Raw genomic sequence first — 13,326 nt, 5'->3', positions numbered from 1 at the left:
GTTTTACAAAAGGAATTAACTTGGGTTGAACGAGACTTTTCGATAACTACCATCAACAACATGGCGGCTACCGACGTGATGCTTCAGCGAGCAGTTGATCTTCGAAAAACTAATAAGATTCATGCCTCAGAGCTTCTGTCAAAAATTGGTAAAGTTACAAACTTGTTTTTTATTTAATAGAAACCTATGATCAATCTAGCGTTTGAAGAGTTACTGTTTTTGCGTCGTTGCTTTCGAAATGGCTTTGTCATGCTTTCAAGTCGTGTGTTCTACCTGACCAACCGCCGTCATGCCGTATATTCAGTTCATAGATGAAAACTTGTCGAAGCGATCAGTTATTTAGCGGTTATATATAAAAAGAGGTAGTTGAAGTAGATAGTAAATCTTCATTTTTTTAGCAGAATGACGCATGATAAACCTGTTGAGACTCTTTCAGGTAATTATTACTTAGGCACTGTTTTTGATTGCAAGATTAAATGGGATGTAAACACTGAACATATTGATAAACTTGGTTAGCAAAAAGTGTACCTTCTTCAAAAGCTGAAATTTTTTTTTTAAAAGTCAAAACAGCAATCGTTAGCCATGTTATCAGTCATTCATTAAAAACTTTTCATTTTGCAGTGTGTATTATGGTTTTGCAGTCTGCTTTAAGAACAGTTTGAACAATATTGTCCATACATGTAGTTGTTTTAGGGTAATAAGTGTCAGGCATAGAAATTAGCTTTATTTTTATGATTAGCAAATTTTTGGAAAAGTTGTCAGCATTTTGTCTATAGCAGAACACGTCATAGCAGGAGTAATTGTTTTATTTAGTGTACTTAGACATTATGCTATTCATATGTGCAGAAGTATTAAGCACTTGAAATCATTTGCTCCTTTTGCAGTCTAGCTGCTCAACCATAGTCAGTTATATGTGGGCGTAGGTGTGTTATGTTGCAGGCATGTCATAAAAATGGTTTTAGACATACGGCTGCATTTTTTTGTGTCTTGCTTTGATGCACCACTTGCATTATCCATTTCTTGTAACTAGCACTTTTTTGGTAACTTTTGTAACTGAGCACACTTTCTTAGTTATAATTAATAAAGTTGGTCATTTGTTATTTGTCAACAGTTGTTCAGGCAAGTTTTTTTTTTCATCCTATTGTCTCTTTACTGTTACCTTCCTGAATTTGAAAGTGTTTGAATAGTGTTTAGAAAGATATTTTGTTCTTGCTTTTTAACTCTTCCTATATAGTTTACACAATGTTAAGAAGGGTCGATTTCTTTAATTTCATCTATATTGAATCAGTTAATTAGAATTTTTTTTATATCAGCAGATACACTAAAACAAAAATAGAAGCTTTGTTTCATACAAAAATGTTTCATACATACTGAAAGCCTCGTTCAGATTTTGTCATCTTTAAAAAGTTTTCATCATCAACTCCATTTTTCAACAAATGACTTTACTACTGGTCCTAAACATGTTACTGTTCTGACAATACCCTTACTGTTTATTATATTTTGTTGAGATGCAATTATGATTATAACATTTTTGTTTATGTAAAATGCTGAAAGTGATGTTTTGTGATAAAGGCTTATTGCCAAGACAGCTACTGTGACAGCAACCTTCCAAAATGATTCAGTTAAAGAGAAGAAGTAGAAGGGGAAAAAAGTAGTTTATTTAGGGGAGAGCATACTGTGTTTATGGGAATCTTTATACATATGATTATACATGTGTGTCTAAGAGAGGAGGAGTGTGAAGAGGAGCTAATATCTTTAGTTTTTGACTTAAGGAAGTTGTAGATTGTAAGACCATAGACAAATTTTTATGTAATTTTCTGTTTGACATTACTACATCATATTACATCATATTTTCTACATTTATTTTTTGCCTGCAGTCAAACAGGAAGTAAAAACATTGGATGATGAGGCAATTAGAATCAAAGAGCAAGCCATTCTGGAGATTGGCAATCTCTTTGCAGAGACAAAACAAGCTACAGGTAAGTTTTTCATTAATCACTTACCTTTTAAAGAAGTAAAGATCACAAAGTTACTATGAAATGCTGTTAATATTCATATTGAAGGAGTGTAAATTGGAAAGAACATGGGAAAGGCTTACTATATGTCACCAATCTGAACAAAACTTAAAATTTCCTACAATTTTTTTTTTGCATTAATCCTTTTTAGTGTATGTTCATTGATTAGTTATTTGGAGACAAAAAATTGTTTGACTTGCTTATATGTTTGAAATTAATATTTAAGATAAAAATTTATATTCTGAACTGAACTTGCTATCAGTTGTAATCTCCAGTTATAGATGTATAATTAAGGGTAGCCTTTTTTCAAACTTTTCTGAAAGAAATGGATAGTTCAGCAAAGAATAATCATAAGTTTATATGTTTAATTTTACTTTCATGAATAACAATATGTGCCACACTAAAAATAAGGGACAGGGGTCCCATAAACTGTGAAATAATCACAATTTTAATTTCTCTGCTTTTACACATGCTGCTTCTCGACAACAAAGATGAATGTGGCATTATGCTTAAAGTGGTTACCTTGAACATCTGCTTGACTGATAACTTCAGAAAGTACAGCTATGTCCTTTTCCTCAACTTGTGCAAGTTCTAGCAGTATCTGACTCCCAATTGTAATATGCAGAGGAAACTTCAATAAGCATCAGCAAATAGTATGCCCAGAACCAAACAAAGCAAATTCAGTACAATAAATATTCAAAATGGTTTAGATACTTAGGTGAGGCCTTTTACTATCATAAGACTTATAAGAATATTATATGTTTAAAACGAATTTAGCTGATTTAATGCAGAAAAGTAGGCCATCACATACTTGTGACCCTCGGACCTCTGATTCTGAAACTGTGAACTGTGCATTATTACACCACACAGAGTAATTGGTGATTTACAATTGCGATTAGACACACCGGCTTTAATTTCTCTATTATTCTGATCTCTCTAGTGTTCCCTATGCTGCAGTATTTATGTTTAGCACTGAAGTGCAGGGAACCTATCCATTTGGTGAGATTCCGTGCAATACAAGCATCCTTTATTACTACCACTGTAGTTTGCCTGTTCTGCTATATTTAAAGAAGTCTAATAATAATATTGGGAACATGCAGCATCATGACGAAGATAGCACTCTATGTGCAGACCAATAATGATAAAGATAACAGCCAGTGGATAGTGAGGTAAGTATAGGGACTGAAGAACATAAAGTTGAGGTACAAGAGTAGAATGTGAAGCAATGAATGAAGGTATGAAGGGATTTTCCACCAGAATCATGCCCAAGATTGGTGTATTGCTTTCACTGACATGCAAATCCCTTTTTAGAATTGGCAGGGCTGATCAAGTTTGTGCGTCCATTTCTTGGCATGGTCAGCAAAGCTAAGGCTGCTAAGCTGGTGCGTTCCCTTGTCGACATGTTCCTTGATATGGAAGCTGGCACTGGCAAAGAGGTACAAGTCTTAACTGCATATTGCTGGTCATTTCAACATGTGTTAACTTTTTTGAGAGGGGCTTACCTATTGTTTGTCATGACTTACTGCATAAAGACCAGTTCTAGTATTGCTTTTTAAATGTCTGTGTACGTTTTGTATACATTAACAAATAACCACTTTGTGTTTAATAAAGATTTATTTCCTTTTCCCCAACATAAAAAGGGAAACTATCTGATGGCCTTATATTGAAAATAATAAAATTGGAATGTGGATTCCAACCCTGTCATTCAATTGCTATCAGTATACTATCCTTGATATATGTCTGTTACTGATAGCTGGATAGAGGACATTTTCTGGTGTCTGACCTGAGTTATCCATGAACTAGTGATCTTTGCTCTAAAAATGAGAGCAATAATCACAAGGCTTCAGAGGCTTTTTCATTATAAGCATAAGAATGAAAACATTCATACTAGTGCACAGAAACTGAATATCATGCATTCACTTGCAGGATGAACTAAGCTTTTGTTAAATAGGTGTTTTATTAAAGCAATTTTTTTTTTACTTAAGAAACTGTAATGGTGTATTTAAATAAATGTGTGTGTGGTGTGTGAATAAATATGAAAGATGAATGTGGGAGTGCCACTGATGATGAACAGAAATACATTTTCAGTCTAACTGTAATTCCGTTGATTTTGAATTCTACTATTTATTACTGCTTGATCTTGAGAAAAGTTTGTGGGTTAGCATGTACCTTTTTTCTCTTTATCCACAGATTGAATTGTGCAAGGAATGTATTGCCTGGGCGCAAGATGAAAACAGAACATTTTTGCGTCAGGCATTAGAGGTAAAGCTTTAGTACAAGTCTTTTAAATATTTACGTGTTTTGTTGATGGGAAAATGAGTGTGGGTATGGTTTGGTTGGCGGAACACACCCATGCTGCATGACTATATTTACAAAAAATAGTCCTTGCGGATTTAAGGTGTGCCATGTTAGAGAAGAGTGCAATGGTCTGTACTAAAAGTTTATATTTACAGGATTTCAGATTTGCATCCTCCATGAGATGCTTCAGTCATGTGAATGTATAAAATCTCTTGTTTTCTCTGTGCACAACAATAATCTTCAGCTCACTTTTACACATGCAATCACAATCAAGATGTACAACTCTAGCAGCATGTCCAAATTAGTTTGCTAAACTGCTGAACTAGAGCCTAGGTCTTTGAGAATACATCACTAAAATCACCTTCCACTTGCAGGCCAGAGTAAATGATATTGTCTGATTGTTCCTTCTAAAAGAAAAGGCTGTCACATTAAAAAAAAAAAAGGATCAGAAAACTTGTTGGGAAACTGTAAACTTGGTGGCTTAGAAGGAGAAATGATCAGTATGCATTGAGTAAAAGACTGGCTTCTGTTATATGTATTTAAAGTAAAAAATGCCATCAAACATTTGACATGACAAGGAACTAAATATGTAGAAGAGTATACTTAGCCTGTAGAGTGTCCTTTTTGATTGATACTGAGGTAATGGGGTTATTTAGCATACTTTCTGATGATTTATCTGATGTTGAGGCATTCTCATACTTGTATCCTTGTCTGTTTGAAATGCAGGCTCGTCTTGTTTCCCTGTACTTCGATACCCAAAATTATCAGGAGGCATTGGCTCTTGGTAAGCACAATATTCCTTCATCGATTCAAAGGCTCACTTCTTTTTGCTAATAAGTATGTAAACATCTCTAAAAATATATACATTTTGTTCTGTACTTGTCTTTTGAAAAAAAAACTCAGAAAGGATTTGCAAGTATGTTATGTAGTTGGATGTATGTTCTAATTTTATAAACTACTGGTTTTTTGTGTGTGAAAGGATCCAGTTTGTTACGTGAACTGAAGAAATTGGACGACAAAGCACTGCTCGTGGAAGTTCAGTTACTTGAAAGCAAAGTTTACCATGCTCTAGGAAACCTTCCGAAAGCCAGGTAAATATATTGTGCATATGTGAGTTTGAGAAGGATTTATGTCCTTTCACCTCCTTTAAGAAAGACCATGATACATAAGGTATTTTTGGTTGGGGAGAGGCATTTCCAGTCTCTTACCCAAGTAACCTTTAATCCAGTAAGACTTTGCTTTGAATCCAGTTGCACTGGAGAATTCCTGCTTAATCAAGGCTATAGATTTCTAACAGACAATAGTGCTACTGCTTGAGCAAAACGCACTGATCTTGGGATCTGGCATTGACCTTTAACTTCTTCACACTATTATCTGAAGAATATAGATTTAGAAAGTTTTAATTTGAAGTGGCCACCTTTGATTTATTTATTTTAAAAAAAACAACTATCCATTCTTGCAGTTTAATGTCTTTACCAAACTTTCCTTCTTTTTTAAAAACAAATATCCAGGGCTGCACTTACATCAGGCCGAACTACAGCAAATGGTATTTACTGTCCACCCAAGTTACAGGCAGCTCTTGACATGCAGTCAGGTAAGGAGGGTTACATGACAGTTTTGTCTCTTGGAATAATCAATTGTATCAGCCTGTTATAGGCAGCTCCTGTTGTACATTGTATAACTGCAGGGGATTATGACATGAGCTTATTTATGATATCATACTTGACGAGCTTTCTGTCTTTAAAAGGTAGTGCATTTTACAGCTTCCCAATTTTTTTTCCGTTTTTAGTTACGTCTAGTGCAAAAGATGTTGAACTGCTGGGAAAAAAATGTATAACAATACTTAAGATCTAACCATACCATACTTCACATCTAAGCATACAACTCATTGTTAATAAGCACATTTGAACTGATTATTGCCCTTTATGAAAAAATACAGTTGTTCCTTGCAAATATTTGGAAAAGTCATCATTATAAGAATATAATGCCTACTGAATGCCTACCTAAGCCAATTGAAGTGTTTGAGTCTAATCTCAGCTGAGAACAAGAAATGAGATGCTTGTTTGCTTTTTGTTTTTGTAATTTTTTTCCTAATTGAACCTCAAATTGATTTCAAGCGATGAAATGCCAGAGAGTGGACTATATATATCCATAAGCATTTATCCATAGTAATTGCAATATGGATACACTTTGTTTTCAAAGTAGTTTAGATTTGAAGCTAGAGGCATTTTAGAAAGCACTATTTACCATGCTTCCTGACAGATTTCTAGTATAATATTGTTTTCTGTTTTGGCAGGTGGAGGGATAGCTGGATGATAATGTTAAATTAAAATTAACATGATTAGCCTAGAGAAAAAACAAATCAGAGAGAAAGTGGACTGCATGACTTGCAGATGTAGTTTACCTAAAGTTTAGCTTGAGATAAATATTTTGTAAAAGAAAGATCATTTTTGTTTTGATTTTTTAAAATCTTTTTGTGGAAATGAAAACCTAGGAGTATCAAATAAAAGACATGTAACAGTCTACTGAATGTTTTAACTTTCTTGTTACAGGTGTACTCCATGCAGCAGATGAGCGAGATTTTAAAACTGCATACTCATATTTCTATGAGGCTTTCGAGGGCTATGACTCAATAGACAGCCCTAAAGCAGTGACAGCTCTTAAGTACATGCTGATGTGTAAAATTATGCTGAACCTGTAAGAACTGTTTAAATTTAGTCATATCTTGTAGTTGAAGAAATGATCACACCTCCATTTTTGCCACATGGTGTTTAATAATAGTTATCCCCCTTATTCCATTGAGGTGCTTTACATGCATTTAAGGTAGTGATAATTCAACATGCTAGTATAGGGACTTGCTGTATAAGCTCTACCCCTACTTGTTGAGTAGTCTGGTGGCGCAGCGGTTCGCCCCTGTCACCAATACAGTGAAGGTTGACTGTCCTGGGTTCAGCTCTTGTCTCAGACATGCTGTTCTTACAGGGCTGGCTGCCTTGCCATGATATAGTTTTAGTTGCTGGCTCGGCGTAAAACACCAATACCCCCATCTCTGCCTATCCCAATCAAACTTAAATAGGCTTATAATCAGAGCTTAGTATTTGAAACAAGATGTGGCATGCTTGTAAATGGAGCATGCTTTACTTTTTATAAGGTGCACTGTATATAGAAGTGATTATTTAGAGGAGAAAGTACTTAAAATAGTCATAAATGAATAGTCAATACATATAAAGGAAGACATCCTTGAACATTCTCATCATGCTAATCATATGAGATTAACTTTTTCCCTGCTGAGCAATGACCTTCAAAGAATTGCTTTTTGATTGTGAATAGGGCTGATGAGGTCCACGCCATTGTGAGTGGTAAGCTAGCCTTAAAGTACACAGGACCAGAGGTGGAAGCCATGAAGAGCATTGCACAAGCTAGCCACAAGCGCTCTCTTGCTGACTTTCAGAAGGTGAGGCAGTGTTCTGTAACACATTGCTGTCCTGAAATGCATGCCACTTCCCATCATAACTAATTTGCAATTACTCTTTGATTATGTCAGAAGGATAGCTTATTCTATCGACAGAAAATGAATAATATTGAATATAGAATAAAAAGAAATTTAATGTTGAAATAGATGTCTGTAGCAAGCAACAAAGAATATTTTGCATATGCTCTCTCCAGTCAGTGCTCTCCAAAATCTTTTACTGGAAAGGGCAGGTTTGGAGAGCAGGAGGGATGCTTGTTTTTTTCATTATTATTGTTAGACTAATTTAATCTTAACATCTTTAAAAGAGATAATGTGATGTCCACAGCAATTATCACTGTAGACTATATGTCTTGTACAAAAGTGATAGTAAATTCGTTGTTTTCATTTTGCTTCCACTTCATTTTTCCTTAGACTCTTTCCACCTATAAAAACCAGCTAGCTGAGGATCCCATTGTTAATGCCCATTTGAAGACACTTTATGACAACCTGCTGGAACAGAATCTGTGCCGCATTATCGAGCCCTTCTCCAAGGTCCAGGTCTGTACCATCGTTTTTCAGAAATTGGCTTTGTCATTGTTTATATGTAAAAGTGTGATGTCTACAAATGGTTTAGTAACTGTCCTGTTCTATCTGTTAGTAATACTGAAATGGATATCCTATTACACTTATATGCTACCATCATTCTGGACATAACTTCATCTGTGTGTGTGTGTGTGCGCGCGCATGAGAAATGACTATTTTATTGCAGTCTTGCATTCGAAAATGCTGAATGTACACCTATAAATATATCACATAGAGGCAGTTTTGAGGCTTTTGGTAGATGGGTGTAAAATATGAGAAGCAGGGCTAGTCTGCAAAAGATGAAAAACAGTGACAAACAGTTTGCTTCTTGTTATTCAGGTGCAACATATTGCAAATCTGATCAAGCTGCCTATGGTGAGTATTTGTTCATTGTTGGCTTTAGAGCATTCACCATTGGTGATTTATAATATAAATATTCCTGACTCAAATGTGCTCTGAAAGTTACTGATATCTTTAATTGATCCATTTAGATGAACTTTCACTTTTCCTGAGTAATATGGAGAATAATGTGTTTCAGGATGCAGTGGAAAAGAAATTGTCACAGATGATACTTGATAAGAAATTTCATGGTGAGTTTATTTAAAAATGTTAAAATGATTATAAAGAGATTTTAGTTAAATGTGCCTTGAAAGAAATTTCTTCTTTAGACCTGAGGATTTCACTTTCTGCGCATTACAAGAGCTGATGTTTTGGCTGCTTCTGTGTAAAATAATATTGATATGGAAACACTTACACAGGAATCTAGGAATTTTGAAGAAAAAGCTCACTAACCAAATTTTTGCATGTGTGCATTCAGCTTGTCACCGCATATAGAGATAGACATGACCAAATCTTGTTATTATATTTTGTAACATAATTTTGATCTTTTGAGTATTGAATTATGAGAATTATTTTTTTCTCCCCTCTGATTTTAAGGAATTCTTGACCAAGGAGCTGGTGTTCTGATTGTTTTTGAAGAAGTGGCAGCTGACAAGACATATGAAAATGCCTTGGAGACTATACACAGCATGGGAAAAGTTGTGGATGCGCTCTATGCCAAAGCCAAGAAATTAACGTAACAACCAGCCACCCTTTCTTAGCATAAACCCAAACATCTTATTTTTCAAGCCTTTTTGTGACTGTTTCTTACCCATGATGATGGTTACAGGAACTTGGAGTAAAAGCATTCTGGTGGCTGTTTTTGGGCTAGCCATTTACCTCCCCTACATACATTGAACATGTGACCAGGGAAGTTGAATAGGTTTCAAAGTTTGATATTTGAGTGCAAAAGAGGCATCTTTCAGGGACATTAACTCAAGTTTCCTTCACTTTCTTCCAACACCAATCTATCAACGTATATATGTGCATTCTTTCGTGCTGCACACCAACATATATCCCCCATTCCCCACACACACACACGCCCATGAGTAAGCATGCATACACTACAAAGGCAATACTTTTGCTGTCAGCTATGTGTATTTATGTGTTGGTAAACTTGAGATTGTGTGGGCATGCGTGTGTGTTTGTGCATGTTTAGATGTGTGTTTAAATACTACCTATGGTTTAATGCATGTTTTTGAGCTTTCATGCTTGCACACACCCCTTCCCTATCTCAAATACATGTGTGCATACACATACAAAAATGCACGTAGACAAACAAACACACACAAAAAAAATCATGCTTTTGTAAAGGTGCAGGTGGATGGTTTTTCAGACATAAAATGTACAGTTTGCTATAGTACCTGTGTACTGGTGTAGCTCAGAAGTAATGTTTTTAAGGTACTTCATAATTGTTAATCATCTGAAACTTGAAGTTTTGAATCCATGTTCTTTAATCCCTTCCAATGTTGTGCCTACTGATATAGGTGGATTTTATTCCGTGTCCTTTGATAAACCAAAACAAAAAAAAAGTTGCATTTCAGGATAAAGACTACAATCTAGTCTGTCTTTTTGCCTTCCCATTTTCCTCAGTAACAGTTTGGTTAGGCTGCCTTTTTCAGAGGCAACAGTTGTCCTCCTCCATTTATTGTATGAGATAATCATATAAAGTTGTCTTTAAATTTAACTGCTTTTTTCCCCAGAATCTATATGTGCATGCATCTATGCACCATTTATTTTCCTTGACAACGTGTAGAACCTTAAGAAAATGTTCAAATATGGAGTATGATGAGAGATTTTAGTTGGGTTTTTTTGGTTTGTTTTTTTTTTTTTTTTGGGTGGGGGACTGGGGGGTCAGCAAGAATATAAGCAAAGTTCTTAATTTAAATTTTGATATTTTGCCAGGAAAATGTGCTATAATTAAAAATCTTTATTTAAAAAAATATTTGGCTGAACAAAATTTGTTCCAGAAAATTTGTTTCTGGTGTTTTTGAAAATAGCAAATTCTGTAGCAGCAAATATTATCCATTTGTCTGCTTAAGATCCCTCAAAGTAATTTTTTTTAATTATTTTTTTTAAGATGGTGTGGAAACCAATAAAGGTTGTATAGAACACATGAAGTAGACATCATCCAAATGACAAACAGGGTGATGTATCATTTTGTAAAGTAGAAATCTTTGTCATCTAATTTTAATGTGTTATTACAGTAGAACTGTCAGATTAGATATCAAGAAAATGATACCATGTTTCATGTGGGTTTTTTTATGTTAGCACACACATCTTGTTTGTAAGCATATCTTATGTTCTTTTGTCATTGTATATACTAATAGCTTCCAGAGACAGCTCTGGGAATAAAGTTTATTACTTGGACAGTTTACAGTTTATTGTTTTGAACAGCTCTTGGTTATCTGTTATGGTCTGTCTTTTTACTGACCACCCTTGCAGAGGGTGACTGGCAAGCCAGCAGGGCTGATGATGTAGAGATGCTTGCTGCTGATGTATTAGAGTGTGATTTGAAAAGGTCTTATCAATGCCTCCACTCTCTTTATTACTCCATAAAGACTGTGAGGACAATGATAGCATGGTGACCTTTTATGTTCATCTTGGCAATATGAAAAATATGGAAATACCTTGTATAACAGCCCCTTTCTTTATTTCTCAGACCTTGTTACAGTCTGTCATTTCCCCAGTAGTGGTGATTAGTATCTGAGTATCGGATTAGCATCTGTTAAAATATCTAATCACTACACTTGAAATAGATTTGCTTCACTCTGCATAACAATAAACTTGATAAAATTAAGTGAAAACATGATTATTGAAAAGATTATGATTCTTAGAAGAGATTTAGTCCCAATCTGTTTGTCCCTCTTCTTTGAAGGGATTACTTGAGCTTACAGTACTTAATTTTCTTGATTGCTGGGTGAGTTTTAAAATTGATGTGGGCTGTTTTTGGAGATAACTTGAACAAAATCTTTCCTCTGCATGCCAAGTTTTTACTCATTATAATGGTTTTTTTTTCATTCTTTAGATTTGTCTTTGCTTTTCCTTTATTCGTTAATTTTATTTAAACATAAGTATTTCTTTCATGGGTAAAATTAAACTGCAGATGCTGGACTCCAGCTTTTCAGTTGTTATCAATACTAGATCTTCACTTATTAGAATAAGTAGAATAAAATTAGAATAAAATAGGAGATTTGATTCAAAATTTGAGCTGAGGCTTATATTGTGTTTGAGACTGGGCTAGTAAAGCAGTATACAACCGCTTCCCTCACTACATCAGTTGCATTAAAATGTAAATGAAAGTGATTATCATTAAGACAGTTCTGATAATATTTTGAACTGAGCCAACAGGGTTCTAGTAGCTTAAACTGAAGTGGTAAACTGGTGGGGTAGGGCTAGATATGTTGGTGGTATTTTACATCACCTACTAAGGAAAACTATGTGGTGGTACTGCTCTGTAAACCGGTAGCACATCCAGTATGTATGCCAGAGGAAAGTTCTGAACTAAAAGCCCATAATTTTTCTGTCTTGGTAGCTTTATTGCTGCATCACTTAGTGTCCATGAACTGGGGGCCAAAAGAGTTAAAGGGGGAAGATCAATGGTTTCAAAGGAGGAGGATAAACTGCAGGTTATCGGTATACATTGTTTTTGTTGCATTTCAAGCTTTTAAAAGCAAAATACAAGCAAAGGAATTATAATTCAAGGACTAAGCTTGTACAGGTTGGCACAAAAAATTTTTTTTTTTTATGACAGAAAGGTATGAGATGATGACATGGTGAAAGGAAAGCTAAAGCTTTATACTTTAGGGGGGAAAAGTAGCACTTGCTAGAGCTTTTGACAATTAGAGCTGATTTATGCCTGCTGTGGCAACATGTTCTCCCCTTGTTAAGAGCTAAGTTTTCATGACAAAAGTTAAAAATGTTTTTGGAACATTTTTAGGGGCAAAAATAGCATGAGAGCTGTGAAAAATAAGTTCTGGACATTATTGTTTATACTACAGTAAGAGTGGAAGGATGAACTGTCTGTTTGCCATACTGATCATGCATGCAGTCATCTGAGCTCAAGCAGCTGCCCTTTGCATATTTGTATATTTGATGAACAAAACCACTTGCATGAAACAGTTGTTACACCACAAAATAATTGTTTCAGTTTGCGTAATTATCTAGCTTCAAGACAAAATTTAAATCTGAAGACTACAACAATGCTTTGGCATTTTGTGTGTTAATTTTTAAAGGAATAACTGGATACAATCTCTAAAGACAGTTTGGGGTTTTTTTTTGGGGGGAGGGGTTGCCTGGAGAAGAATTTACTGAGTTGTTCATGGATGTGTCTTCTAATTTTATAAGTATAGCCAGGAAGACATTAAAATGACTCGGGTGTAGTATTATGTTGAATTATGCATATAAATTCCCTTTGAATATTTAATGATATTTTAAGCAACTGGCATGTATTTTTGAGGTAGGTTTGGCCTATGTTTATTAATACTTGAATTGTTGATCATATGCTCTGTCAGTTGATTACCATGTGCAGCCATTGTACATTGCCCATTAAAGGAGAGGTTTTTCAAACTTAAGTGTATGTTTTGATATGACAGCAATCAT

The 13,326-nt window shown here is 34.9% G+C and overlaps 1 protein-coding gene across 1 annotated transcript; it reads left to right on the top strand.

The window, feature by feature from the left end:
* On the top strand, positions 1-13,293 carry LOC112565394 (26S proteasome non-ATPase regulatory subunit 11A-like). Its single transcript, XM_025240832.1, has 13 exons — positions 1-148; positions 1,878-1,979; positions 3,327-3,451; positions 4,206-4,277; positions 5,040-5,097; positions 5,293-5,404; positions 5,825-5,907; positions 6,866-7,010; positions 7,644-7,767; positions 8,197-8,322; positions 8,686-8,721; positions 8,885-8,936; positions 9,283-13,293. Exons 1-13 carry the CDS (start codon positions 61-63, stop codon positions 9,423-9,425), a joined length of 1,266 nt encoding a protein of 421 aa, XP_025096617.1. The 5' UTR covers positions 1-60; the 3' UTR covers positions 9,426-13,293.
* Positions 13,294-13,326: the final 33 nt, after the last annotated feature.

Source organism: Pomacea canaliculata, linkage group LG5 (genome assembly GCF_003073045.1).
Source record: "Pomacea canaliculata isolate SZHN2017 linkage group LG5, ASM307304v1, whole genome shotgun sequence".
Classification (NCBI taxonomy): Eukaryota; Metazoa; Mollusca; class Gastropoda; order Architaenioglossa; family Ampullariidae; genus Pomacea; species Pomacea canaliculata.
This window is presented reverse-complemented; position numbering and strand designations above follow the sequence as displayed.

Bases quoted from the DNA above. Each gene is read 5' to 3' on its own strand.
- LOC112565394 (XM_025240832.1), top strand. From the start codon at position 61: ATGGCGGCTACCGACGTGATGCTTCAGCGAGCAGTTGATCTTCGAAAA. The intron at 4,278-5,039 runs GTAAAGCTTTAG...TTTGAAATGCAG, and splicing joins TTTTGCGTCAGGCATTAGAG to GCTCGTCTTGTTTCCCTGTA. The intron at 8,937-9,282 runs GTGAGTTTATTT...TCTGATTTTAAG, and splicing joins ACTTGATAAGAAATTTCATG to GAATTCTTGACCAAGGAGCT.